At 49.2% G+C, this 25634-nt stretch overlaps 1 protein-coding gene across 1 annotated transcript; it reads left to right on the top strand.

The window, feature by feature from the left end:
• Nucleotides 1–241: 241 nt before the first annotated feature.
• Nucleotides 242–24778, top strand: LOC307239452 (fibroblast growth factor receptor-like 1). Its single transcript, XM_080012832.1, has 7 exons — nucleotides 242–532; nucleotides 1470–1565; nucleotides 15245–15517; nucleotides 21164–21253; nucleotides 21355–21639; nucleotides 22225–22578; nucleotides 22894–24778. Exons 2-7 carry the CDS (start codon nucleotides 1481–1483, stop codon nucleotides 23334–23336), a joined length of 1530 nt encoding a protein of 509 aa, XP_079868958.1. The 5' UTR covers nucleotides 242–532; nucleotides 1470–1480; the 3' UTR covers nucleotides 23337–24778.
• Nucleotides 24779–25634: the final 856 nt, after the last annotated feature.

The following is a 25634-nucleotide window of genomic DNA, read 5'->3' as shown; positions in this document are numbered from 1 at the left end:
CGAATCAAGGGAGCGGGAACGGTCGACCCCCCCCCCCCCCCCCCCCCGAGTAACGCCTCAGGAACCGAATCCGAAAAGCCTTCCGTCGTTAACCGCCGGCAGCGAAGGGGTTAAACCGTGTTGACAAGCGGCCCCGTCCCGGGTTCTGATTGGTCCAAAGTTTTGGAGTCGGGATGGACGAGAGCCGCTACGAGCCGAGCCGAGCGCTCCGGTCTCCCGTAGAAGCCGCTGGAGTGGACGGGGAGCGGAGCAGTTGAACCCTCCAACTTCCCTGCGCTTTATAATTATTTATTGATAGATTTAGTTTATTATTATTTATTTTTTTATTATTATTAGAATTACTATTTTTTTTTCTAATTTAATAACAGATTTGTTTTTAGTTTTCCGCTGAATCCCGTTATTTCCAGAGCGGTGGTTATGACGCGGTGAGCTGAAAGAGCGCTCCATGGAGACTCCGCCGCGCTGTGATTCATGGACTTCTGGAAAACGCATTTATTTCATCAGAACTTAAGTCCAGTCGCCGGATAGACAGGTACAGTGTGTTTCATCCGTCTGTTTTTTTTGTTTGCGCGGCGCTATACGCGGTTCGACGGGGCACGTTTATTTCTGTAGCGCAGGAGCAATTCAAAGTGCTTCACATCAGGCATGAAATACATGATATAAAAGCTAAGAAGAATAACAAAAAAAACAACAACAACGACAACAACAAAGCAACAGCAACACATAATAAAAGCCCAGGTCACAGGTTAAAGAGCTATTTAAACCATGAAAAACTAACAGTTTTAATGTATGTGCAAGAACCTCTACGCGTTGCAGCGATAACGTAACTTTTTTGTGTGCGGTAAAATAATCTGCACACCATATGTGACTTAGTGTTGGCTGGTCAATTATTTTGCCGTCGAGTAAATTAATCAAAGAGGCAAAATGATGGTTCAAAGTGTTTATCTGATTGTCATAAACACAACAAAACTGTATTGGAAGCAGATAATGCATGACCTTTTATATATATATATATATATATATATATATATATATATATATATATATATATATATATATATATATATATACTGTATAGATAATGTATAAACAAGAAGCATGAAAAAGTATATACATTTAATTAACAACTGGGTAAAGAGGATATATGAAACATGAGATCAAATTAAAACATTAAGGTAGATTAGGTTAATTAGAGCTATAGGCATGATAAATCTGAAACAATATTTTTAAGCTATTTTTATCAAGGACATGGGGTTACATTAAGATGTATTTCATACCCAAAATGAGTACAAAAAAAAACTTTCTAGAAATGACTCAAGTCGTTTTTATTCATACTTTCAGATTATTCCCTTTGGTTTGGTGTGGGGTCACGCTATGTACATTTACAGTATTATTTTGACCTTGTTTCCAGGGATTAATAAAATTTCCTCTTATCTAATTTTATCCGATCTTATCTCATCTTATTTTAGATTTGAGGAGCATGAAGTCATCTTTGGTTAGGATGGGAATCTTGAAGATTGTGCTGCTCGTCTGTGAAGCTGTTCTGTTGACTGAGTGTGCAAGAGGTGAGATGCAAACCTTAATCAAATTGTAGGCCTCGGCTCCTGTTTTTTATCTTTATGTTTTTGCGCTGTGTTCATTGTTTTAATGTGATAATGTTGGAGTCCTGAAGCCTCGGATCCTAATACAGGATTCATTGTTTGGTCTAAGTCAATTTGACAGGCTGTGGTTTATTATGTGCCTGAAGAAATCTCGGTTGGCTCAAACCTTTTCACACTTGAGAAGTAGGAGCGGGAAAAACTACCAAAAAGAGCCCTTCCATAAACAGGGCCCAAGAAGAAAAAGAGTGGGCCCATACCCCGCTTTTCCCTCACTCCACTTTCTGTCCCGTGTGTATGTGTGTGTTCGCATGTTCACTTCTGCTAAGCCAAACAAACACATCCATCGGCTTCCCAGAGTGAGAAAACACAAGTCGAGCTTGGAGTCCAGTTCTGGATGGACGGATGGGTGTGTGTGTGTGTGTATGTGTGTGTGTGTGTGTGTGTTTGTGCGTATGTGCATGGGTGCGTGCATGTGTGTGGCTCGGAGCACTTGCACCTTAGTGAGGCGAAGGTTTTTGGGGGAGCGTGGCACTCCATGGAACCAGTGGTCTGCCAGGATCAATCCTTTGTGTCACAAAGAAAACTACTCCTGAGCCTGCCAAGACATCATGAATTACAGCCCTTTGCCATTTCTGTGATTTCACCAATCCAACAAATGTGTGATGCAATCCAGTGCAGCGAGTAAGAAAACCAAGACAATATTTAAAAACAAATTTAAGGGTTAGTGACAGAAATTACGAAGGCGAAACAGGATTCTTGTGAATTCCCTTGTGGGGATTAGCGGGCTGCATTACCTACTTCTTCTTCCCTTGCTCAGAGCTGGAGTAAATTTAGTCGGCATCTGATATGTCACAATACCTGCGTGTTGCCATCAGGGCATTTGGTGGAAGGCAGACGGAGGCTGGCGGCAGTTTAGAAAGAGAGATTAGATCTGTTAGTGTGCACACAATGCCTTATTCACAGCGTGGCAGCCGTGCCTCCGCTACATATATCAACCGAAAGTAAACAAGACGTGAAGGCTAAATAAGATTAGACAGGCAGTTATGTATGTTTACAGATTAACAGATGTCAGAGGAGGAGAACCCCAACAGGGGAATCCGAGCGTGGCAGGAAAATGTGGCCGATTTCATTGAATCGGATGCCTCGCCTCTGGAGCTCTGTGGTGACTTCAGAGCAGAGAAAAAGGAGGAATCCCCAATTCTGTTCATCATGTTGTCGCCCTTAAAGTCATTGCAGACATGCGGCCGGCCGGCTGGCGCACTTAAGGCGAGTTAGATCGAATGGGAAATGTGTTTTTAAAAGCGCAAGTTGAGAAGCTGCGATGGTGTCGCAGGGTCTGCGTTGTGATCCAGTTGCGACAGTTTAACTTAAATATCCTGTGAAATACAGTCGGTGGTTTTGATTAGACATGTGCTTTCATAGGGGAGCAGAAGCCGAAATGGCTGTATAACCGTTCCCGTAAAAATGTTTACAATCTATGATGACATCTTTGATAAATGTAAATGACATTCTGTGGAACAGGCGTCCTTTTGACTTATGTGTGAAACGCTCAAAATGCATTTTACTGCCTTGGCCGTATCCTAACAAGTCCAGGGACACACCTGAGGAGGAGGAGGAGGAGGCGGAGGAGGGGTTTTAGGGAACAATTTCAAGTCTGTCGCTGTCAGTCATCACCTAACATCTGACCCTCGCCGCCAAGCCCCACCCTGTGCCCTGCCCCCCAATCACTCACACACACACACACACACACACACACACACACACACACACACACACACACACACGCACACACACACACACACACACGGGGACACACACACACACACACACACACACATCTGGAGCCTCCTTTTCTGCACGGCTGATTTCCACGAGCTGAGTGAGTACTGTTTCCCCCGGACCCCCCCCCCCCAGAACCCCAAACTTCCTGTACACCCCCACCCCCTCCACCCCCACCCCCTGTTCCAACTCGGCTGCTCCGCTGCCTCTGAGCAGCTGGAGGAGGTGCTCGCTGATGTGTCCCAGCAGTGCCTCTTTATGTGGTGACACGCTGGGGAGACCATGCTGCTCCACCAACCATGGAAGTAGGCAGACTGGACATATGGGCTGGCTGTGGGGTGCTCCGCCAAGTTGCATCCCCTGGAAAATAACCCAGGCACAAGGTGTCTTCATCATTTGGCCGGATTAACGCTAAGCCGTGTGCGTGTGTATGTGTATGTGTATGTGTATGTGTATGTGTATGTGTATGTGTGTGTGTGTGTGTGTGTGTGTGCGTGCGTGCGTGCGTGCGTGTGTGCGTGCTGCGTGCGTGCGTGCGTGCGTGTGACTGGATTTGTATTGGACACACACACACACACACAGATCCACACACATCCTGAATAAAACCGAGATGGTTTCACCTGCGGTTGCGGCCTTGCTGGTTTCAAAGAACAGTCCCGAGAAGAGTTTCCTTTTTTTTTTTTTTTTTTTTTTTTTAAACAAAGCTCACCACTTCATCACTGAGTGTGTGAATGGCTTCATTTATTTAAACTCCAGGACTATGTTTCTGAGGTGCCTGGAGGTCCTTGAAGCATACAAACTGCGCTCCAACTCCTTTCTAGCAAAGATACATTTTATAGAAATGTTACATTACATCACGGCTTCATAACAAGAAGGTACTGTGAGATAAATTGTATGCCAAGCCCCTTTAAAAATCACAAGGGCCTTTGGCTTCCACACAGTTTTCCATTTCCTTTAAGCTTAATGAGGCTGGTTTCTTAGTAACCAAATACCCCACAGTCCTCTTATTTTTTAAATAGGACCTGGAATAGTACGGAGGTATAACACAGTAGTGTTTTGGCACATGCACACGTCCTTGGGAACGAGTGGACAAAGGTGTATAGAAAAAAAGTTTCACTGTTTGCAAATGTTTGCAACTTTCTTTTTCAAAACCATCTTTACACGATCCCCGTTTGAGTCGCAATCATCGTTTCGCCCAAAATGAAAAGAAAAACCACCAAACCCACCCTAAACTGTCACGCCGCACCTCCAAAGTCGCCGATACGAGTCGAGGCTGTTTGTCGCTGCCATGTCGCCCGAGTCACTTTATGACCAGACAATGAGGGATGCCTGAAACAGCAAACCCCCCCCCCCCTTGTTTCTCTCTGCATTTCCCCCATTTTATTGCCAGTGTAAAGTTCAAGGAAGTGAATTAAGTTAATGTGCTGTCATTAAAACAAGGCATGGGCTGACCTTTACTCCCACCCAGCCTTTTCTCGACTCTCCATAGATCCTATTTACCGAGTCTGGCTGCATTTGCACAGAACAATGGCTTTATTATTGTGTGCATTGGTCCCCCCGGGTCAGACGTGACGGCGGTAATTAATTTTAAACACTCCTCATCCCGGTAGATCGGCCTTACTTGCCGTCTGTCGGAGAACCCTGCAGACGAGGGACTGGCTTTACGGGGGCGGGGGGGTTTGCCTTTAGCAGTGCGTGAGAAGAAGTTACGAGGGTTGCGACTGCGGTGGTGTATGCGTGTGTTTTTATTTAGCGATTGCTCAGAGAAAATTCATTGTAACGAGATATCCGAGGAGAATAGGGTAATTTTGGAAAAAAACCTTCGCAGTGCACGGGCCTCGATTGCCTCCGCTGCAACGTCCCCATTATAACCAGGCTGAACTAATGGTCCCGTTCAGGGTCACACCACCGCCAGAATATTGTTTCCACCAATTCACAATATACACGCTCTCCATCTATCGCCACCCACCCGCGCCGACCCCGTCTAATGTGTGAAAGCCAGAGGAAACACTGTGAGCGAGGAATGTGTCAAACTTCGCCCCTCGGAGGGGAAAGAAAAGAAAAGGCTTGTATTGAGGAGGGAAGCTGTGATAAGTGGCCGTAATGGAGGTCAGTCGGTGTTTACTTTAGCGGGGTCATATAATCCCCGTGAGCAGCACTCCCTCGCTGACGGACTTTTAATGGCCACTTAAATCAGCATTCATATGAAATCACAACAAGGCACTGTCTGCTGCCGCTACTCGCCACGTCCAGCTGTATGTTAATACTATTTGGGAAGAAAATTGGCCTAAATCTGACTGATTCGAAGGCCCTGTGTGTAAACAATGCTCATTAGTTTGTTTGGCCAGTTGGCCCCGGTCGTGTCCTCAGACCACACACACTCTTCCTGTCGGCTAAATGGATTTGGGTTGGGTGAAATGGAATCCCACCCCCCCCCCACCCCGTTAACCTTCACAAAACCCACGGAACTCCTCACCGAGTGCAGCGGGACGGTCAGCTTGTCACCATTCAGATGATAATTCACTTTGTTCCTCTCGGTTTGATTTGCACAGTTTATCATACAATTAACTCCCAAAGAAAAAAAAAAAGAAGAAGTTACTCGTCGATCAACAGCCGATTTAAAAATCGATTTAGCGACGTCGTTTGGGCGGTTTGAGGCACGATGCGGGTCTAGAGGTTATTAAGTGACGAAGCCGGAGATAAGCAGCCGCCCTCCACTGTTACCTCCTGAGGGCCCAGCGGGACCGCTGCGGCCCAACAGAGGGGTTTTAGCCTTTTGAAAGCGGGTCCTTTTTATGCGGTGGTTGTGGTGGGGGGTGGGGGCGGGGGTGGGTGGGGGGTGGGTGGTGGAGGGGTGGGGGTGAGAGGGCGCCCCGCTGGAACCTTACAAGTGACCTTACAATAACATTTCAGCGCCACAGTGGGAAGTGTTTGTCTTGCGCAACCCTCTTTCTCGCTTTCCAGCTCCTCTTTGCCCCCGCTCCGCCGTGCTCTGTTTTTTCGTTTTCTTTCGGGAAGCCAATCCCCAACCCCACCGCCCCCACCCCCACAACCCACCCCCACCCCGATCCCAACTGTTCCCCCAGCCCCGCTTTGTGTTCCACAGCTGTTCTCTCAGTCACTTAGTTAGTAAAATGATGAGAACGCGAGTGCTCCCCTTTCTCACCCCTCCGCGGCCCGGTCTTGTTCTCCCGGAGATTTAAGCGCGTGGATTTACGCCCCGGATCTCGGGTCCCAGCGCACAGCTGCGGACGGGCCGACGCTATTCACATTTCCAACCCCTCTCATCTTGCCTCTTTATTCGTTTCATTTTCACCGCATGTCTTGTTGGTATTGTGTACGCGGCGCACAGTCACTTTTTTTGAAAAGGACGTTCGGTGCGCCGCAAATCAGTCCCCTCTTCCGATGTTTCTTTTGGGAGCAACCGTGGCTATGCGCGCTCGACAATGGACTTGGATGTCGGTTTTGGACTGCACTTGCTGAGGCACGTCAAAAGGTTTTTCGCTGTGGCGATAGCGGATAAAAGGATGATCATAAGCGCAGGAACATTATCTTGTACTCTTGTTTGCCCGCTGCTTGCAGCAACCTGCCGCCTTCTATCCCGCTCTCATCTACTCCGCGCATCAGAATTCCACATCACCCAGGTTCCTATTCCTGATCGTTTCTCAGATTTTCTGGGCTTGTTTCTTGCGAGTCCAGTTATACATCACCGCCACCGACCAATGAGAATTTTCTTTCTTGTTTGTGTTTAATGAGGTAGTTTATTACTATTGCACCACACATCGCATTATTCATCAGTAGTCTTACTTGAAAGAGCATCAGTATCCTGCACTTTCTGTTTTTGTCCCGATTTCTCTCTCTCACACACACACACACACACACACACACCTCCCTCCTTTCATTTCAGAGGTTTTCATTAGAAATCACTAGCTGTCCACAGTCCCGTCCCCCCCGTCCCCCTCTCCGTGTGTTTTGTTCTGCAGTTAAAAGGTTGATTGAAAGTTATGGTGGCAACAGCAATGGCTGGCCGGCCCTGAAAGAAAGCCAAGCCGTGCGATGGCTGGGATAACGAGCTCTGAATGAGGCCTCCACTGCCACCAACACACACCCCGGACCCTCCTTCCAGTTTCCGACCCTCCTCCCTACCCCACCACCATCCGCCAGTTCACCTCCGATGAGCTCCAATGAGGCTCCACATGGCTTTTTGCCTTTTTCACTTCCACTTAGTTCTTCATTAGGAATTCTTTTGACTGTGCATGGAAATTCACCGCGCATTGTCCCCCATTGATCCGGATTATAAAGGAGTCTGGTTTGAGCGATTATTAGTCACAGCATGTCAAAACGGGAGCCTGTATTCTGTCACGGCAGAATTGAAGACTCCTCGTGTTCGGTACCGGTGTCAATCAACATTACGGCAAAAAGGCCAAGATGTAGTCATTGGACTGAATGGATATTTAAGAAGGGCATGGAGTAAGGAGTGGGGAAAAAAGTAATTCCAGAAGCCGAGAGTAAGGTCTGTCATATTTTATAGAAGGGCTACTGCTATCCCAGACTGGAATTCTGCATCATGCTGTGAGACTGATTTGATTTCCTTATGCGCGGGGACGTGAGTTTGGGCCCTGAATTCAGCCCCGGCCAGGAAGCACTGGGAGCCAGAGCTTGGGTTACCGAGGAGGCCGTCCAACACCGTCTGAATCATTTAAGCGTTTCTATGTTAAGATGAACTTTGAGCTCCACTCGACATGTGCTCTGTCCATAATTCTGCTCCCAAAGATTACAACGATACTTCTGTTATGGCTGGCCATTTGTAAAATGATATAAAAGATGAAATGAGAGCTAGAGGGAGAGAAAGAGAGGGAGCCAGACAGAGATGGATTAAGGGCAGTGACCTATGTGGGATCGGTTGGTAAGGTGAACCGAGAATCAGTGAACAAATTGTCACCATGAATGGCTGGTTACCACGGTGTAATGACAAGCACAACAGCCCCACGTTGACAGATTGATTTCAGACAATATTCGTGGATTGTCAGGAGGCCCCATGGCTGTCAGTAAGAGCTTTTCTGGCTCCTCCACCCCCTCTGTTTGTCTCTCTCCGCTTCTCACCGCTCCAATCCCCTTTCGCCGCTCCGTCTCGTCTCGGCATCTCGTCCAGCTTTTACCCCCCCAACTCCCCCCGCCCTCCTTTCAGTCTCTCTGCTGCCTGAATCTCTCCATTCTGCGCAAACACTCCCGCTACATCACATTCTGTCATTGGCTCTTTCCCGAAAAAGGCCTTGTTGACAAAGGCGCCGGTGCAAAGTGCTTCCCAGTGTTGTGGGGATTGGCTGATCCTCAGACCGTACAGTGGTGTAGGGTTCCTGGAGACACAGAATGGGGGAGCACTCGGCTCGGTCATCGTCGCACAGATGTGAATTGAGCTCTGTGTGAGCACAGTGCCACAGCAGACACAGACACACACACACACACACACACACACACACAGAGACACAAACCCGTCTAGTGATGACAGCATGTCTGCCTCGAACCAACCTTGTTTACCACCTTTGTGTTTTCCTGCCTGTCAGTAAAAATACCAGTGCACGGTGAAGCAATAGGGTCTCAGCTAATAAAACATCTGCATCCCATTGCACACCTCCGGATTGGAGTCCGTCTAAGTCAACAGACAATCAGTCGAGTGCAGGTTGAGCAGTTGTTGTTTTTTCTTCCTCTGAACCATGCTGGAATGCAGGGGAGTGGGAGAAGGGAGGAGGGGAGCGCCGGGCGCACAGACACCGTTCACTGATGACTGAATGAGTGTGTGTGTTTGTACAAAACACCATGAATTAAGACCGTTGGGTGCAGAGAGAGTAGAGCAGGCGGCCTTGGTGTGCTGTCAAAAAGGATTTCCACTGCGTGGTTGAAAACGAGCCTCGAGTTTGGTATCCAGTCTGCAGCCTCCTATGAGATAGGAGGGCTTTAATGACATGAAGATTCCACCGTTTCTATTTCGTTGCGCCAAAACCCTTGTATTTGTGTGCATGTGTGCACACACGCACATGCGCTCAGACGGCCTTGCAAACGTAAGTGTTCCAGCAATGTCCCATTTAGCAAATAGCTTCCTGTCTATCTCCAAACATATTCTGAGGACTGTAGTAAACAGGTGCTCGTGTTGGCCCCGCTGTGTACGCCGCACATGCTCTGGGAGGCGAAGCAGAGAGAGGGTCTGTTTAACTGTGTCATGTGGCTGAGGCTGAGCCCGAGCCAGCGAGAGGGGTGTGAGATTGTTGAGATTCCTGGTTCCTGCTGCCCGGGCCCACCTAATCCCCTCTGCTCCCCCGGCGCTGTTCTCCTCGCGAGCTGTGTGTTAAAGGAGGCCTCTCTGCCAGGGTAGCCTCTGCTCCCTGCCACTCTCTAAATCAGCCCTGGTCTCCTTAACCCTCACCCCGTTTCCCCTCGGTGGGACCGCTTCCCTTTGTTGCGCGACGTCCCATCTTCCCTGACCCGCTTCACTCTCCGGCTCTCGAGCCCTATCGGGCCGTTTCCCCTCCCTTCCTTTCCCTTCCTCCGTCTCGCCGCCTCTTCCCTGATAAGTGGCCCTAAGCACACACTCTGCCCCTGTGTGTGCGCCGTGCCTTTGCCTAATGGCGTGAGATAAAGGGGCTAGAGGGCCACTCACTGTGCAGACTGCACAATGGGACAAGGACACACTCAGATGCTAAAATAATCCCATTAAATGACTGTGTTTATATCTCAGTATAATAACGGTGTTCAAGTTAATAGGCATCTAATAATTCTAACATGCTCACTCATTATGTTCGTATCATGACTTCTTTTCGAACTGTAATTTAGAGCGGGCCAAACTGTAATGGCTTTGCTGCATTATTTCAAACGGGAAGTTGGCCGGGATCTGAATTACACCATGGTCATGGACTGCAGCCGTATGTTGGAGCACGCACAATGCACACACACACACACGCGCGCGCAATACACACACACGCGCGCAACGCAGATGCATACTTTTGCGCTCGCAGTCTCCCTCTTGCACACGTTCACCTTTCCTCCCTCAGCGGCAGCTGGGACCAGTAGAAAGCATTCAAGTCTAATGAAATATAGCAGCCCTGAGTTCAAAGGCTCCACAGTAGGGCCTTTTTAAAGGTTGGGCTGCGTGATGGAGACGTTTCCAGAAGCTTTGTGACGCCGAAGTAATTTATCTTTTTTTTTTTTTTTTTCCGCTTCTTTTGATGGAGGCTGCTGGAGCCTATTGTTCCGCCATTAGGAAGCGAAGACGGAGCAGATTCACTGATGTTCGTCATAATAACCGAGAGCGGCAGCTTCCTCTTGGCTTTGAAGCCGCGGAAGCAGCGTACCGCTCATTTTGCCCTTAACGAGAACACATTCTCAAACACAAATTACACCGTGGGGAGCATCTTATTCTCCCCATTTCACTTTATCGTAGCCGTTGTGGTTTCTCTAGTCTCCGTGTTCTCCAGTGTCACCCAATAGCTACTCTTCCACTATTCCCACCGCTCAAGCAGTTGCTATTCAGCCCACATCAGATGGTGCTGAAGAAAGAGCCATTGTCCGGGCCGGTCTTAACCTGGTCTTATCTATTGATTGGAAAGCCGAGTGGGGAAAATAAAAGGTATTGATTACCACGCTGGGTGAAGTCGCTGGGCAGGACGTCTGGAGGGGTAAGACAAGACGGCATTTTCTACCCTCCACTGCCCCACCGCTGTCAGAAAGCATTCTCCAACCCCCACACAACCCCTTTCACTCCCTTTCTCTCTGTCTGTCCCTCCGTCCTCCCCTTTCACCTTTTCACTGCCAACCCCCCCCCTCCTCTCAGTTGCCTCCCCCCTTCTCTCTCTCAACCTGGCTTCCAGTCTTGAATTGCCAAGGTGGCGCTCTCTCCCTGGGCGATTTTTATCTCCGCTTGTGAAATGTATAGCTCGGCGAAATGTACAACAGTGGTATCGGTAGAGAAGTACTGGCCTTTCGCACACTCTCCATGCCGTGGTGACCGCCTCACCTTTCCCCCCCCTCCAACCAACCCCCGTGTCTCAAGTGAAGTCACCGGTGAGGCTTTAGTTTCTACCTTTCATCTATTTTTTTTCCCCGTGTATTTCTTTTCCTCCTCTCAGTTGCCTCGCTTGAACCATATCCCCCCCGCCCCCCAGAGCCTGAAGTCCGACTCAGGCCTTTCCGCCATCCATTAAGCGCGGACTTGCATTATGAGAGTGGCCCGCGGCTTTGAGAGATGGATGGGAGGACGATATTGCCCTGGAAGCGCGGGGCCCGTAAACGTCCAACATCCCCTCTGTGCGGGGCCGCTGCTGCACAGGCTCCGTCCACACCAACAGTCCCGTCTCTCTGTTCTTGTATGGTCTGCTGAACTAACATATCAGCGCTGCTGAGTAGGAGGAAACATTCTTCAAGCGCTCGCGCTCTCCTTCCCCCCCATTGCCGCTCTCTATGTAAATACTGCACGACGAAGATAAATTCCTCCTGATCAGTGTTTATATAAGTATTGAATCACTTTCGTCTGATGGCGTGCTAAGGGCTGGTGATACATAAGAAAATCTTGGCGTTTGGCTGGAGATTAAGAACCAAAATCCCTCTCATGAGTCGAGGTAGTGTTGTTTGAATAGCCGCGTCCTGCGTCGGGCATGCCGTGCTGCGTGCATTAAAGACCCAGGTGTTCTTTGGTGGATTGTCTGTCAGTGCACAAGCCAAGCTTTTATTGACGTGTTTTCTGTGATTAGAGAGATCAAAGCGCCGGTATGAGGGGGGATGCATGTACACATTTATTACAAATCCACAGATGTTGTTTTTTTTAAAAGGGAAAATAAATGAGAAGTGAGGTGCCAGCACATCTGAACACAGCTCAAATCTGGCAGCCCATTGTGTGTGTGTGTGTGTGTGTGTGTGTGTGTGTGTGTGTGTGTCGTCCTTCCATGCATCCGAGCATTCCCTCCTACAACTCCCCTCTCTCTGACTGCCCTCGTTTCTCATCAGCACTTTATTAACCCGCTCAGAATGGTTTGTAAAATTACTATATTTAGTCTCAGTCACAAGAATTCCTCTTGTTGAATGTGCCCCTTTCTCTTAAAAATAATCCATCGCCAAATTGAGCAAAGAAAAACAGAGCTAATTCTGTGAGGCTCCAGGCCCGGCCTCCTCTTCCTGAGCTATGAAAGATTCCATTCAAACACGGGGCTTGGCTAAAAGAAGGGACCCGTACCAGTACTGTAATACGGGAAACCCCATATGGTCACGTGTGTCGTATTCCATTTACAGGGCTTCTCACAATGCCGTCAATTTAAGTAAACACACCGAAATCTTCACCAGCTTGTCATAAATCTGCTGATCTGATTGGATTCCCATTCATCATAATGTGCTCTGCAGCCACGGTATCGGTAGGGAAAGAGCCAAAGAAGCCCGAACAACCCCTAAACAAACAGGAGATCTGCTATCTCCTTCTTTGCTCCTTTTATGGAGCAATTTCATGTTGCATTTGAAAGTCCTCTCAGTCAGAGTTCTCCTATCTGGTCGAGGGAGCCATGACTTCCCTTCCTCCATGTTTTATGCCGGGGCCTGACGCGTTTGGGTTCGGAGGTTAACAGAACCTGTCCTTGAGAGCTGCAGGGCGGAGGAGTGTCCGGATCGAAGGGAAGACGGCGCTCGCGCAGACAGCACAAACACCTATTAAGTTATTCAGATGATGACCTTGATTTCAGCACCTCTTCTTGCCTTGTTTTTGAAAGGAACTTCAAAAGTTTAGTTTTTTTGTTTTTTTCTTTTTTGTCGAGATGAAGGAGGGAATCATTTGTTGCACATTCCTTGCACTCGCTGCAGCCGTCAAAGCCTTTAGTTCATTAAGCTCCGAGCCGCTTGGCAACTTGAAAAGTTCCGACTGCTTTCTGAACAAAACTGCAAAGGGTTTTTGTTTTTGCTTAAATGGATTTTCTATGTGCAAATAGAACGCTTCTTTCAAATGTCTCCAGTCATTATTTCGTCACTGCGTCCAGGGCATTATTGTGGCTTTGTTTGGCGTATGTGGCTTCTACTGGGTGTCAATGCATTTTGACACCTTTCCTGCAGCGAGATCCTTGGCATGAATCCGGCCTTGTCTATTGTTTTAAATGGCAGGGTCCACCTCCGTTACTCTTGCCTTAGTCCAAGGGTTTCTGGATTATGTTGTGAACATACATCTGAGGGGAAATGAAAAGTCCTAAATGTCCCCCACCCTCTCCCCTGAAGAATTTGCTGAAATGTGGTGAAACCTTGACACGGGGGTAGTTGCTGGCACTTCCAGAAGCAACTCGGTCCATATGAGCCATGCACCAAGCCAGAGCTGTGACCTGTTAGTGGCACTAAGCAGAGTTTATTCTGCGGAGATGAACACTGAGCGCCTCTGTTCAGCTCGCCTTGTAGTCGAGGAGTAACACACTGGCCGCTTGACAACGGCCAAAAAAGACTGTGGTCACATTCTCTCCACAGACATAAACAGTGACACTTCCAATTTCCTGTGCACGCTGCCGACCAGGAAAGGCCGTTCACACAGAGGAAGGAAGTGTGTGTGTGCGTGTGTGTGTGTGTGTGTGTGTGAACAATAGAAAGATGTAAGAGATTTCCCTTAAATACGCCTTAACCTTATGCAGTTCCACTTTTGTCTCTCTATACTACACTAGCATTTTTGAATAATACATTTCGTGGAATGATATACAAATGGTCTCTAGGGTCATATCGTTAATGCAATAGTCAACGTTTTGCAGAGAGTCCAGATGTTGTACCTGAGACACATCTGTTGGCAGTGTGACAAATGAAACGGTCTGATGGAGTTATCCGCATTCGCCCGCCTCCAGCCAGGGCCCGTCATTATAAAAAAGGTTCTTGTTTACCATATGTGGGAAATACACCAGTGGAATGTGACCATATGAGTTTGTGTGCATGTGTGTGTGTGTGTGTGTGTGTGTGTGTGTGTGTGTGTGTGTGTGTGTGTGTGTGTGTGTGTGTGTGTGTGTGTGTGTGTGTGCATGTGTGTGTGTGTGCGTGCGCGCCTGTGTGTGTTTTGAGAAGCCATGTTTATTTACTCCACCCATTGTTTTTACTACAACCCGACTGGCCATTTGTTCTGAGAGGCCGACCGCTCTGTGTGTACTTTTGACGGCCGGTGCAGCTCCAGCGTTGGGTGGCATTCCTCCCCTCTCTCTCTCTCTCCCCCCCTTCCCCTCCGAGGCCCGGTCTGTTCGGTTTGTTCGGGGATTTGTTTAGATTTCGGGGGGTTGGTTTGTTCATGGCTGCTGCCCTGGGCACAGTGTGAGCAGCGGTGCAGGCCTCCTAACACCATCACAGGGCGTTTGGGCCCGCTCCACTTCACTAGATCTGAGGAAGCAGACCTGAGCCAATTAAGAGCTGGGAGAGCCGGCTGCTGTCCGCCTCGCTGTGGCCTTCCGCACCACCAGCGCTTTGATCTCCCACACGCCATGCAAAAACCGCAGCCAGAACATTCTGCCCCCTCCTCGCTCTGGATGACGAGGCTCGTCCAATTATTGCAATCTGGTTTCAACATTTCTGAGTAATCAGACGAAAAAAAAAAAAAAGGGTGACAAATCACCCCCATCCTCATTCCATCTGTTTTAGTCAAGTAAAACGTGGAAGCGCCTTTAATTTCATTTAATAATGTCGTTTTTCTTCCCCGTTTTGTTTCACCAGGCCACAATCCAGCAGATTCTTTAAATATTTGTTTTCTGCATCCTGTTGAGGTTGCACATTTAACCGCACAGTCGTGCGCTGCGCCGTGCTAATTCAATCCTCAAGCTGCCCGTATTGAGAGGGGGAAAAAAGCTTGACCTTGACGCTCCTGTGGTGTTGTTTCTCGCCAGGGCCTCCCAGAGTGGCTGAGAAGGTCACTCACAGGCAGACCGCTCGGCTGGGGAGCGCCGTCAAGCTGCCCTGCCCCGTCGAGGGAGACCCCCCCCCCCTCATCATGTGGACCAAAGACGGGCGCAACATCCACAGCGGCTGGATCCGTTTCCGTATCCTCCGCCTGGGCCTGAAGATCAAGGAGGTGGAGGAGGAGGACGCGGGGAGCTACATCTGCAAAGCCACCAATGGCTTCGGCAGCGTCAACATCAACTACACCCTCATCGTCATCGGTAAGCAGCGCGTCGCTCGCGTCGTGTCAGGTTGGTATGGACGAGGCTCTCCCTCTAATGGGATAAGTATGGCTCATCAAAAAATAATATTCAGTACTTGTATAAGTTCAATTCCACATCTGTGGACTGACCTGTCTGGTAAAAATAACGAGAGACCACATCACATCCCGCAGCGGAAATGCTTCCAGAGTCTGATTTGTCACACCTCATTGCCGTCCAAGAGCTGATCAACTTGCAGATGTTAAAAGACGGCATCCCCTCGCAGGGGTCAAGGTCCAAAATGAGCGGATTTATGGAAGGGTTAGCGGCTGATCCTCTCGTCTTTTCTATGTGTGGCGGCCCCCACCTTTCCCCTCCCCAAAGTCAACAGCGGCGCGGGATATTGTTTCATACTACTTCATCCTCTGTGACTCAGTTGGATTTTGGAAGTTCTTCCCTTTCCCCGGGCCACACTCTGTAGAAAGCATGAGGAGGTCCGCGGCGCCACAATAAGAAACACATTTAATGTGAAAGGGCTGGTTTGTCCACAAAGCCCCACGCTGCTCAGGAACAGAACCTGCAGAATTAGCCACACGGTGACCAGGCTTATTTTTTTTTTTTACCCGGGCGCACGAGTGCGGCACTCGCACTTTGTCCATTGTTTTTGTATGTGTGCGTCTGTGTGTGCGTCTGTGTACAGTACATTTCCTCTGCTCCGGAGCAGAGCGTGATGAATGAGTGGAGCGAAGCGTTAAGGCTGTGTTTAGTCTAATTACTCTAAGATGCCTAATTAGGGGCAGAGTCTCCTGGAGGGAAGGGGGAGGTGGAGCCTCGGCCTTGTAAACGTCCCTCCATTCCAGCTCCAAACCGAAAGAAGACCCAAACGCAGACCTGGAAAAAAAAAACAAAAAAAAACAATCATTACAAAACTTATATTGTGGTACTTTTTGTTATTGTTGTTTCTTTTTTTTTTTTTATAGAAGTCTATCAATAGCCATAGCGTTCAAAATGAGTTTGGAAACTGGAGTTTGGAGATTGCAGAGTGGAAATTAAAGACCTCTTTCGAACGATCGTTCCTGACAAACACCGACAAACATCGGGCAGGGAGTTGGACTGCAGCTTTAATTTGGTAAAGGCCCTCATTTGCCTCTATGTTAGAGCAAGAGAGATAACAGGGTGCGGGAAGAGTTTATTTTCGACCCCAAACCTCTGTCTACTGGTGCGGCTGCCTCTGGCTGACGTCTCCGTGGCGAGTGGCTATGGAAATGACAATAGTGGAGCGTTAGTCAAAAGAAAATAAGGTTTTGGCTCTGCCTCCATCTGATACCAGACTATCTGGCAGTTGTGCTGCACAAGACCGATTTGGGAGAAGCGCCGCTTATTCCCCATCACTTTGAAGGGGTTTCTGCCGATGGTGCAGACGAACAAATTACTTTTTGAAGATTTTTCTGCCAATGATGACGCTCATGACAAATGCACTTATTGTACTACTTACTTAATGGACTTATTGGGCTCTGGGTGAAGTCGACTGGAAATGGTATTTTGAATCTATAGTTTATGTATTTTAAGTACAGGCAGTCATCGGGTTACGAAGGAGTTCCGTTTTAAAGTCTGTCTGTAAGTCAATTTGTATGTAAGTTGGAGAGAGAGAAGAGGGAAAGAGAGACAGAGAGAGAGAGAGAGAGAGACGGAGACGTTACTCCGGGCGTTCGTAACCCGGGTACTGCCTATACATAAATTGAACACTCCCGGGCCAAAGGAACGTATTCAGGATGCGCATGTGTGTTTGTACACTCGCACACTGGCTTTCTGTACATAAATCACAGTCAATTTGTCCCATTGATAGATAACATCTTTCTCCCCGCAGTGCTGTGGTGTGTTGGAGTGACAAATGATTTATCTGGTTTGGCTCCTGCTGCAGCGTGACTGAGTAAGAACGAAGACTTCCAACGGAGAATCCTTCAGACCTCTGTGTTCAGGCCGGCGGCGATCGCTGTGTTAGAGCTCGCTGCTTGGCTCCCCCCTCCCCGAGTCTGTTCGATATGAAAAGTCAGGGGAAGTAACAGCGATCGGCTTTTTTTTTCGTCTCACAGTGTTATTTGTATGGGCGTATCGCTCCCCGCCCTCTGGGGGATTAACGAGACGCCGTTTGGTTCTGTTTACCACAAGTTGCCGATGCATGAAGGGACAACACAAGTCTCTCGGCAGCCACTCGGACTCCTTTTTAAGACCAACCCGACCCCCCACACCGCACCGCACCGCACACACACACACACACACACACACACACACACACACACACACACACACACACACACACACACTTTCCTCTGTTTCTGCTCTTTCGTCCGCCACTGAGCCAGCGACTGGCAGCCATCACCACGGTGTTTGTTTTTATAGATGATTGTTCCATTAGGGGTGCACTGGAATGAGAGGGTTTTTTTTCAATATAAAGATTAAGGCGGGAGGGGGGCTCATTTTCAAAACACTTACAGCACTGAAGTCATGGACTGAGCGAACCGACGGCTCAGAACAGCCAAACGCTGCTCAATTATCGTGAGCAACACTTTCCATTAACCTTGAGTCGGCTAATTGTCAGCCATTTTAATGTCCCGGCGTGGAGGTAACGGGGAGTTCTGCAGGGTTCTGAGAGGGGTTATTCATGTGAAAGGATCCAAACAAGGGGTAACTTCCAGCCCAGCACTGCATACATCATGTTGGTTTATTATTTTTACTGAATCACCGAACGAGAAAGAAAGAGAAACAACCGCTGTCAGTTGTAATGCTGTTTGGGGAGCGCTGGCGACACAATTCTGGCGGACCATCAAGATCCAGTTTTTAAGCCTCGTCTGGGACGCGCGGCCGAGAGGCCGCTTGCAGGAGAGGTAAAGAAATGGAGGGAGACGAAACAGAAACAGCAAGGGTTTTGCAGGGTTGATGCGAGGGGGCCGAGGGGGAAGTGTGTGTGTGTGTATGTGCGTATGTGTGTGTGTGTGTGTGTGTGTGTGTGTACGGTGTGTGTGTGTGTGTGTGCGTGCGTGTGCGCATGTGTGTGTGTGTGTGGGGGGGGGGGGGGTCCACAGCGGTCAGAGAGATATCCCTCTCCCCATCTGCCAGTGGAGTGGACAGGCTGTCCTCCCCGGAGCTATCTGAAGAATCTGCTCAGCCAGTGCAACATGGCGCCTCCTCAATCCCCCCAGCTGGCTGTTTGGGCCCTGTTTGGGGTGGTCTCTTGACAACTGGCCCCCTCTGGCCCCACCTCCCAGCACCAAACCCCGTCCCACTGACGGTCACATATAGCCCTCGGAGCAGAACAGGCCCGATATCAGAATTAACGTGGCGTTCCCTAACGACATTAATGTTTATATGCAGACGGATGGCACACAGCCACGAGCGTACACTGGTTTACACATTTCCAAACATTTCCTGGATCTCGTAGCACATAACTTCATCTTGCTCCCTCTGGAGATGCTGTTAAACTATGAGTATGATGCAAGGCCACGCTGCATAACTTTCCCCCGACATTAGACTGTCCCCAAACCATCTGGAGCTCGTCGTGACCCGTACAGATCGCGGGGCCGTTTTCCTCTCAGTCCGCTGCCGCGCAAGGCCGGGGAGCATGGTGACCTGTTTCCTGTGGCGTGGTTAAAAAAAGGGATTGAGCGTTGTCATCTATTGAAGCACGTAGCAATGTAGCTTTCCTATGTGAGCGCTCCAAAATCCGACAGAACCGCCTTTTGTGCTCACCATAAGTAAGCAAGCACTTGGTTCGTGGCTCCTTAAATTGCATTTGCTTTCATGTAATGGATAGCCACGCGATTTCTGCAGCTCAATTGGTAATGCGGTCAATTTAATGGTTATCGCTACATCTCGGTACACGGAGAAGGGGAGAAACAGGAGGCGGTTAAATGGGGGCGACTCGGCCTTGATGCATTAATAGCTGTATTTTTTTATATGCCCGAACGATAAATTATATTCTAGCCTTGGGTTGTTCTCCCTCCCGCAGCCCGCAAGTCAGGGGAGCCAGCATTGTGTAAAGACAATAGAGGCTTTCGATAGTCATATCGGTGCAGGCTCATAAAGAGCACCATTGTTCCGCAGAATTGTCAAAAAGTCGAGAGGAAATAGATTCAGGGGAAAAAAAAAAAAAAAAAAAAAAAAAACTCGACACGAAAACCCCGGCAGTGTGGGACCATGTTCTGTTTGGATTGGGAGGTTCAGGAACCCGGAGGAATGCGGAGAGCCCGAGTGAGCAACAGAGAAATATTTCTTCCAATGGAGGCTGTTTTTTAAAGCAATGGGTTATTATAGTTGGCCGGTTAAAGCCCCTCAAATAGCCATGACATCATGGCGGGGGCCTGGCGGCGCAGGGGACACACAATGGAGGGTCTGTGCCCAGAGAACCCTGGAGAGCTTTGAGGGGTTTGAGGGTACTTGGAGGGCGGCAGGACTCGGGGGTTAGAAGTCACATCTGGTCTCCCTACCTGCCCCAATCCGACGCCCAATAGGAATCCGCTTTGCCAAACGCCGTTATGAGAAAAGTAAATTTTATGGACACACTCGAGGCAGTGCGAGAGGCACGGCGCGCACGGACCTCGCGGCTCTCCGGCTCGTTCGCGCCGCCACCGGCGCACGTCGTTGTCGAGACATAACTCAGCGTTTAAAAAACCGTATCGGATGCTTCGCTGACCCGTCAACAATACTGATTTCATTATGTCACATCCAATCTGCAGTCACATCCCAGCGGTTTTTCTCAACACCGGGCCCCCAAAATTGTCGAACGCAGTGGAGTCATCGCGGATGGCGTCTGACAGATGACCTGATTCGCTTTATTAATTCATCAATACTCCTCTCTGACTTGATGTGGGTCTATTAGGTTTCGGTCATTATATTATATTTTAAGCCCGGTCTTAGCTCCGTGGCGTGATGTCAGCCAATGACATAAACTCCACAGCTGTCTCCTGGAACCCGGCTTATGAAAACTGATCGTATTACTCCCAAACGCTCCACTGCATGACCTTCGATTTTTAGCACACTCTGCTCAGGGAATCCTATCTCGGAATTCCACATTTGCTTGGAAGCCGGCGCTATATTACAGAAAGTGATTTCCATCGTGTGTTTGCTCGAGGCCTGTGTATTGTGTCGATGCTGATTCATACAAGTTCAACTGAAAGGAGTTTTTGGACGCGGTATCATCGTTTATGGCAGGATTCAGAATCAAGACTCACGCGACAAAGAGTACGGCCGTCCCATTACCGGAATAAGAATCCAACAATGGCATTTATAGCCATTAAAGAGAATGGGACTCATAGAAAACAATATGCTTCAAATGGAAGAAAGGCTTCTGCTATGTTGTTATGTTCGAGCTGCTATAGCTTTCTGTTTGTCTACAAATATATTCAGCAAGATGCGGAAGTAACCTCTGAAACCTTTTTACCAAGACACTACAGGGGGTTGATCTCCTGGTTTCAGCCCTAGCGTTCTTTAAAAGCTCCAAGGCGCTGGACATAGCAATTCCTGTATTTTTTTTTTACTGCCGCAGGTTTTTTAATTTCTGTGGTTTAAAATCATTTCACCTCGATATACCTCAGAGGATTTATATCGACAGCCGCCCGCCCGTTTGTTCGGCTCCTCACTTACCACCTGTTCTCCCTCCCTGCCAAACAGATGACTCTCGTTCCGGTAAGAGTGGCCCCGGCGGCGGACGAGACGAGCCAGAGTCTGACTTTGGGCCCGACAGCTTGTTAGGAAAACTAGGTAAAAGCCTCCGCCGCTCATCAGCAGCAGAGTCCTGCAATATGTAATAATAACAATAATAATAGTAATAATTTAAAAAAAAAATGTGGGTCTGTCCGCAGCGCGTCCCCGGTTCACACAGCCGGCCAAGATGAGGAAGCGGGTGATCGCCCGTCCCGTGGGCAGCTCGGTGCGGCTCAAGTGCACGGCCGGCGGGAACCCGCGGCCGGACATCGTATGGCTGAAGGACGAGCGGCCGCTGACGGAGCGGGAGGTCGGCGAGGGGCGGCAGAAGAAGTGGACGCTGAGCCTGAGGAACCTGACGCCGGAGCAGAGCGGCCGATACACCTGCAGGGTCTCCAACCGGGCGGGGGAGATCAACGCCACATACAAAGTGGAGGTCATACGTGAGTGTCCGGCCGAGGGAGGGGGGGCGGGTGTGGGGGGGGGGGGGCCCGAGGCACACGCACCTGCACGTGCCCCCCCCCCGGGGGGACTCATTCGCCTGCGTTTTATGTGGACCATTCCTGGACATTTTAACCCCCCCCCCCCCGTGTTTGATCAAGTTTTACTTATCTGTGCATGTGCGCTTGTGTAATCACATCTATTAGAAGCATATTGAGGAAGCGACTGAGAGTGAGTGAGGGCGAGTGAGAGAGAGAGAGAGAGAGAGAGAGAGAGAGAGAGAGAGCGACCGAGACCCTCGGCCCAATCTGGAGCTGATTAGAGGCCAGCTGTCGGCCAGAGCCCGCGCTCCCCCTCCCCATGAGAAATGTGCTCTGCACAACCAGGAGCAGAGAGAGGGGAAACTAATCACACATACTTCTTGTGTTACATCTGCTATTTCTGCCTCTGTCAATTACGAGTTATACGCCCGAGGCCGGTACCGCTACGGACGGCGGCGGGTCGCTCCCTCCGCCCGGAAGGTCAGCCCTGTCAAAGCGCCCCGTCTCCGCTTTGACACGGCTCCCAACTGTGTCCTGTCTGTGCAGAGAGGACGAACTCCAAGCCCGTCCTGACGGGCACCCACCCGGTCAACACCACGGTGGACTACGGCGGCACCACCTCCTTCCAGTGCAAGGTGAGGAGCGACGTCAAGCCGGTCATCCAGTGGCTGAAGCGTGTGGAGTCCAACGAGGAGCGGCGCTACAACTCCACCATCGAGGTGGGCGACCACCACTTTGTGGTGCTGCCCACGGGGGAGGTGTGGTCGCGACCCGACGGCTCCTACCTCAACAAGCTGCTCATCACGCGCGCCAAGGAGGAGGACGCCGGCATGTACATCTGTTTAGGCGCCAACACCATGGGCTACAGCTTCCGCAGCGCCTTCCTCACCGTGCTGCCGGGTGAGAACCATAGTGCTTCGAGATGTCACTCTTTATAGTAGTTTCTGGTCGTTTCGTGGTTACATTTAAAACTTTCAAACTTCCCTACTTTCCCAGGGGCTAGGCTAGTTGAACCCCTCTGCAGCCCTGCACTGAGCTAGCACAGTTAGCATGCATAACTGGAGAATGGTTAATCCCTCTAAGCTTTTAAAGTACACACAGTTATGGACAATTCATACCCTGAAAAATTATGGTCATGCATATTATTTACAAAGGTTTGAAATATTGTCGGCTTCCTGCATTCTGATCCTATGTCGTGGCCTTCTTCTCTTCCAGACACCAAGCCCCCTGTCACGCCCATATTTGCGCCGGCCTCCACTTCCCTTCCCTGGCCCGTGATCATCGGAATCCCCGCGGGCTTGGTGTTCATCTTCGGCACGGTGCTGCTGTGGTTCTGCCAGAGCAAGAAGCACTGCCCGCCGCCCAGCGCTCCGGCCACGGCCGCCCAGGCGCTGCAAGGTTCCCACCGGGGGCCGTACCGGGAGCGGGCCGGCTGCGTGGCCCCGTCCTCCAGCTCGTCCAGCCCCGACAAGGACTGCATGAGCTCCATAAACTACGAGGAGTACCTCGCCCAGCAGCAGCTCCTCCTCAACCAGGGTTCCGGGTCCACCCTGCCGGCCAAAATCTACCCCAAAATCTACACAGACATTCACACACACACTCACTCCCATGTGGACGGGAAGGTGCATCAGCATCAACACATTCATTTTCAGTGTTAGCCTCGGTGCCAAAACGTTTTCCCGAAATTCGACCGCTCAAAGAATGTCACAGGGACAGATCTGTGGACCAAGTCTGCGAGAGCGTTTCTCCTCAAGCTGTTCCCGAAACTGTGCCAAACACGTTGGACGTTGTTGGGAGTACGCGGGCACAGTGTTTTGTCGTGATTATAGCTACGGTCAGTGATACAAACGTTTTGGTTATATTCCTCTCTCACGGCCGTGTTCGGTGCTTATTTTTACCTGTCAAATTGTCACGCCACTAAAATACATGAAAAGGGATGCACGCCGGCTTTCGGGTGGAGACTTGCTTTTTGTCTCTTACCCGGATCCAGACGAGAAGGTCGTGACCACGCAGAGACGGGCTGCAAGCTCAATGCAATTTGACGGGAGCTAGGCTAGCTGATCCCCTCTGCATCCATGCAATGAGCTAATGCAGTTAGCACACAGCCCGTCGCCACCTCTGGAATAGACGCGTAGGGAATAAACGGGTGTCGCCCTTCTCGTCCAAATCTGGGTAAGACAGGCAAAAAAGCAAACGTCCCCCCAAAAGCGGTCCCGTCCCTTTAATCCTTGTTGCGCACTTATTACGGACAAAGGCAAAGGTATTCTGCTGTGTGTGGTGTAAATCAGCAGACCCATCCAAGCCAGGGCAGGAAGTCTGCCTGTAAATGAACCCGTTTTCCTGTTTCTAATCGTGGTGAAGGTGAAAGCCAAGGGTTCCCTCTACTTTACTTCTACCGCTCTGGTTGCCAGGTCATGTCGATTAAAAAAAAAAAAAAAAAAAAAAAAGGTACTGAATTCCGACAAAAGGGCTGTTTTTTTTCGCTCCTACTCAGGTAGTCCTTTTGTTTGTAAATGTTACATGATGTTTTGGAATGCACATACAAGAAATGGTGACCACTATCCTTTCACCAAATAGAATGGAAAAACTGAAGAAGGCCTTTTCCGCGGTGTCACCCTAGGACTGCAATGGATGGGAAAATTGTATTTCTGTGTTAACTTGTGTAATTGGACATCGTTGTCACCCAAACTTTTGCAGTAATCTCACCACTTGTTTGTTTGTAGATAAATGTTTCCTGATGCGTAACTAGAAGAGGCAAGTGTTTTGGACTGCAACCCTATCCAGCCACAATTTATGAAGCTGTAGTTGTTTATATCCAAATTGAGTCCTATTTAATTTATTTTGATAAAATATATCAAAAGTTTATTTTTCAGAGTAAGGCAGTTTACACATCTATGTAAGTTTATTAAAGTATACTGTAGCCATGTATAGTATATTTTGAGTACTTTGTTAACCAGTTTAATCACATTTAGTGTATAAAAATGTACTGTAGGTATTGTATGTAATTTGTTATATTTGACAATCTTGTATTATACATTCACTTAAAGGTTTAAAGTCTAAATCATCCGGTTTGATGATTGAGTTGTTTGATTAAATAACTTGAAATTGAGCGGCTTGTTGTTCCTCGCGCTCGGAATGAAACTTCTGACGTGTGCCATGCTGACATGTGCACCTGTTCCCGCTGAGACCCGAACATCCACCAGCGGAGCCCCGACTGGCGTGCATCAAGGTACAGATTGTGTTGCATTGTGAATCAGACCGCTCCGCTTTACAGCCCAACCCCCCGCCAAGAGATAAGGGCGGTTGGGGGTCCGCTTTCCTTTTCGACATGACGGGAGCCCGTGGACCTGTCTGCGAAGGGTGACGCAGAGGGCAGCCAGCAGAGGGACAGCGGCCCGGAGAGACGAACAAACGAACAGATAGCGAGCAGACACAGAGCGGCCTCACAGCCCTGGGTGTGTGAGGGATGGCCCCTGCAAGACGACACCGAATGACTAGAATCTTTCCCCATTTAAGAAAGTGAATCGGTCCCGTCCCCGGCCCTCCCGCCTCAGACCGCCACCTCATTCAGCCCCAATCTAGGTAGGATTTCCTTTCACCATTTAGGAAGTGCATTGTCCTGCTCAGGGTGATGTGACAGGGCCCTGTGATTGCCCAGGAAAGAAGGGGAGCATTGTGTTTTGCTGCTCTTGTTTTGTTGTAAGGCTCGCAGGACAAGATGAGCTTTGGCTCCAGACAGGCGAGCAGGGGGTTGATTGAATAGGTTGTCTTTTATTTTAAACTGAAAACCTCAGTATGCACTCGTCATCAGAGGAGTATTCTCCATCGACATGCTGGTGGAAATGTAGCTTACGTTTCAATTATTCATCGAAACACCCCTCTAATCCGGAATACATTTTCTAGGAGCTAGCTACAACTTCAAACATGTATTGCTTAAAGTACCAACAACTATGACT

Source organism: Zeus faber, assembly GCF_960531495.2.
Source record: "Zeus faber genome assembly, chromosome: 13".
Taxonomy (NCBI): domain Eukaryota; kingdom Metazoa; phylum Chordata; class Actinopteri; order Zeiformes; family Zeidae; genus Zeus; species Zeus faber.
This window is presented reverse-complemented; position numbering and strand designations above follow the sequence as displayed.